Source organism: Globicephala melas, chromosome 8 (genome assembly GCF_963455315.2).
Source record: "Globicephala melas chromosome 8, mGloMel1.2, whole genome shotgun sequence".
Lineage (NCBI taxonomy): Eukaryota > Metazoa > Chordata > Mammalia > Artiodactyla > Delphinidae > Globicephala > Globicephala melas.
Genome location: NC_083321.1, coordinates 99819035 through 99822679, shown reverse-complemented (window position 1 = coordinate 99822679; position 3645 = coordinate 99819035). Strand labels below are relative to the sequence as shown.

General features: G+C 48.4%; 1 protein-coding gene across 1 annotated transcript; it reads right to left on the bottom strand.

The window, feature by feature from the left end:
• Window positions 1-1936: 1936 nt before the first annotated feature.
• LOC132597741 (protein PIP-1-like) lies at window positions 1937-3645 on the bottom strand. The gene is made up of 3 exons (XM_060304362.1): window positions 3582-3645; window positions 2761-2874; window positions 1937-2061 (listed from the first exon to the last, which is right to left on the bottom strand). Exons 1-3 carry the CDS (start codon window positions 3643-3645, stop codon window positions 1937-1939), a joined length of 303 nt encoding a protein of 100 aa, XP_060160345.1.

Below are 3645 nucleotides of genomic sequence, written 5' to 3'. Positions count from 1 at the left end.
TATTCAAAATAACTTTGAGGAAGAACAAGTTGGAAGACTCACACTACCTAATATCAAGATTCACAATAAACCGATTGTAAGCAAGGCAACGTGGTTTTGGCCTAAGGAGAGACATACAGGTCAATGGAAGAAAAGGAAGAGTCCTGAAGTGGACTTACACCAATACGGTCAATAGATCTTAGATAAATGTGCTAAGGTAACTAAAAGAAAAAAGGATATTTTAATAGATTATCTATCACACTATACTTCAATTAAAAATTTTTAAAGGAGAAAGGGTAATTTTTTCTACACATGGTGCTATATCAATTGGACATTCATATGCAAAAATAAAATACCATACACCCACACATAATTGATCATATTTGAGGGAGCTGCACACCTAAAAAGCATGAATGTACTGCATGTCAATGATAACTTAGTAAATCTGACTTTTAAGAAGTTGAAAGTAATCAAAACAACAGTACAGAACTTGTTAAATAAATGTTGTAGGTATATGATGCACTAATATGTAATCAATAAAAGATGGTGGGCTTCCCTGGTGGCGCAGTGGTTGAGAGTCCGCCTGCCGATGCAGGGGACGTGGGTTCGTGCCCCGGTCCGGGAAGATCCCACATGCCGCTGAGCGGCTGGGCCCGTGAGACATGGACGCTGAGCCTGCGCATCCGGAGCCTGTGCTCCACAACGGAAGAGGCCACAACAGTGAGAGGCCCGCATACCATAAATAAATAAATAAATAAATAAATAAATAAATAAATAAATAAATAAATAAATAAATAAAAGATGGTAACATAAAAGTATCATTGGAAAGATACCCATAATTTATATAAAAAAGCAGGTTATAATTTTTAATATATATAAATGTATATATATTTATATCTAAACACACACACATATCATGACCTACTTCTGCTTTTAAAAGCCTGGAAAGACATACCTGAAAATGTAAACAAGATAACATCTCTGCGTGATAGGATGGGATTGCCAGTAATGTCTACTTTTGCCAGTATTTTATACTTATTCTAAGTTAAATATGGCTTTTACTCATGTAATTAAAAGGCGAAAACAAAAATTCCAAAGAAGACCAACCTAAAAACATATGTGATTTATTAGGAAAAAAGCTAAACGGTGGAAAGGGAGAAAGACTGAGAAAGAGCACTCACGTGTGGTGTGTGTGTGTGTGTAAAATGAGGTTGGTGGTGAAGGAATCCCTCCCAACTCTAAGTTCCATGAATAAGAGGGGGGCAAGATGCTGCAGCTCTCGTGACCCTGATCAGACTGGCAGTAAAAGAACCACTAAACTGAAAACATGTGGAGGACAGAGGTCAGGTTTACCTTATTCACTGTTATATCATCAGCACCTAATTAGAGAGTTTAGCAATCAGGAAATATTTGTTGAAGACAGGAAGGCAGAGCTTGCTATATGCCAGCCAATGATGGGGGTGTGGGGGGAGGGAAGAGAAAGCCGAGACAAAGGGAAGGAGCTAGAGGGCTTCCCTGGTGGCGCAGTGGTTGAGAGTCCGCCTGCCGATGCAGGGGACACGGGTTCGTGCCCCGGTCTGGGAAGATCCCACATGCCGCGGAGCGGCTGGGCCCGTGAGCCATAGCCGCTGAGCCTGCTGAGCCTGCGTGTCCGGAGCCTGTGCTCCGCAACGGGAGAGGCCACAACAGTGAGAGGCCCACGTACCGCAAAAAAAAAAAAAAAAGGCGGGGGTGGGGGAGAAGGAGATAGGAATCTGAGAAAGAAAGAGCACCAAGGGTGGTGGGAAGGAGAAGGCATCTATCTGGTGGGTTAAGGTGTTGAAACATCAACACCTGTAGCTGAGTAGGTGTCAGGGCTGGGACAGTGCTGGGGAAAGATGGCCCAGTCTTTTGAGGCAGCAGAAGTCTAGGAAAGGGCTGAATGAACATTGGAACAGGGCAAAGAAGGGCCAAGTCTCTAAAGTTTGTTACAGAAAGATGAGTCACTGCAGCACACAAAATCCACTCGAGCATTTTGTCTGAAGAAAGACATGGGGAGGCACAGGTCCCCACAGCCCTGGTATCCATACAGGAACCTGTCACCTGGAGAGGAAGAAAGACAAGAGGATCTCTGGTTTGTGGCCTCCAAGTTCAAGTGTTTGCCACATAAGAGGTAAACAATAAATCTTTGTTGAAAGAATGAGTCCTTCGGGACTTCCCTGGCAGTCCAGTGATTAAGATTCCACACTCCCAATGCAGGGGGCACGGGTTCGATCCCTGGTCGGGGAATTAAGTTCCCACATGTCACAGTGTGGCCAAAAAAAAAAGAATGAGCGCCTCAACTAATGAGGAGAAAGAACACATTGTCCTGAAGAGTCAGGCAGCCAGGTAGGAAAGGATATCAAAGCCATGCTGATTGACATGGGCCACCAGTGGGCCATCCTCTCCCAACCTCTCATCCTCTTGGCACCAAGGCCTCCCGTTCCCAAAACTGCTACCACACACAAGCTCCAGGGGAATATTTAGAGTGCAATTGCTGTCCTCCCTGAGTATTTACGGGGACTACCCAAGGATCCAGGGACCCCCTCAGCAAGCACTATTTCTCCTGATAGGTCTACTGGTACAGTCAAGGGCCAGTGGCATTCCAGCACCAGATCCAGAGCACTCTTTTCTAACTTTTTAGGAAAACAAGCAAACAAACTCTCCCACACTCTCCGCTTTCGCCCCCAGGGCTCCTGAGAGAGCCAACTCCCTCAAGATCAGGCTGAAGGTCACCCAGGAGACTTCTCAGGCCCCACCTACCTTCGTAGACCTTCCTCAGGAAGCACTGCTGGCTGCCTTGAGTGTGGCAGAAGCTTTCCCTGTTCTCGCAAACCCCGCTGGCATTGACTCGGTGACACTGGAAACATTCTAGAGCTGGAAAGTCAAAGCAGCATAATAAGGCTCTTCCGGCCCAGCATCCCGGCTGCTCAGGAGGGAGCACACCTGTGACCCAGGTGCGCATGGACACTGACCAGCTCCCAGCGCCTGAGGAATGTGCTGAAAGCAGGTCATTTCTCCGTGCTTGGCTTGCACCTGGGAGGAGGCGTGCGCGCCTCTAGGCACAAGGTCTGCACCTGAGCACTGAGGGCTCTGCCTGTCCCCCCAGGGATGGGCTGTGCTGCTGGAGGAATGAGGTCAAGCCCTTCACTGACCCCGCTTCTAGGGCTCGTGATCACTCCTCCTTCTGGGAACAGCCCACATGCACCACCCACAAAGAACCTTCTTTGTCCCCTCTCAATGCAAATGTAGGGCTCTCAATAAGAAAGGTTGAGGCATGGGGGAGTATCAGGGATTAGAACTGAGGTGGGAGGGAGGCAGAGGCTGAAGTAAAATGGGGGAGTGAGTAGGAAGAAGAAAGGGAAGAGGAGCAGAGTGGGGCCCAAAGTGGAAGACGCAAAGGAGAGAGGGGGTGGAGGAGGAAAGAGAGGGGTGGGGTGAGGCTGTGGTCACCTCCAAGGCTCAGGTTAGGTCCTTGTGCCTTTCTCCCCACTCCCCCATGCCCATCAATCCACAGCCCCCGTGGGTCTGCCTCACCTAGACCCAGTCCCCACGGTCCTCCCAGATACCCGGCAGGGGCTCACCTTGCAGGAGGCCCAGCAGCGAGGAGAGGCCCAGCAGCAGCAGCAGCAGGAGGCGTGTCCGCAT

Bases quoted from the DNA above. Each gene is read 5' to 3' on its own strand.
- LOC132597741 (XM_060304362.1), bottom strand. From the start codon at position 3,645: ATGCGGACACGCCTCCTGCTGCTGCTGCTGCTGGGCCTCTCCTCGCTG. The intron at 2,875-3,581 runs GTGAGCCCCTGC...TTGACTTTCCAG, and splicing joins GCTGCTGGGCCTCCTGCAAG to CTCTAGAATGTTTCCAGTGT. The intron at 2,062-2,760 runs GTAGGTGGGGCC...CTTCCTCTCCAG, and splicing joins CCTGAGGAAGGTCTACGAAG to GTGACAGGTTCCTGTATGGA.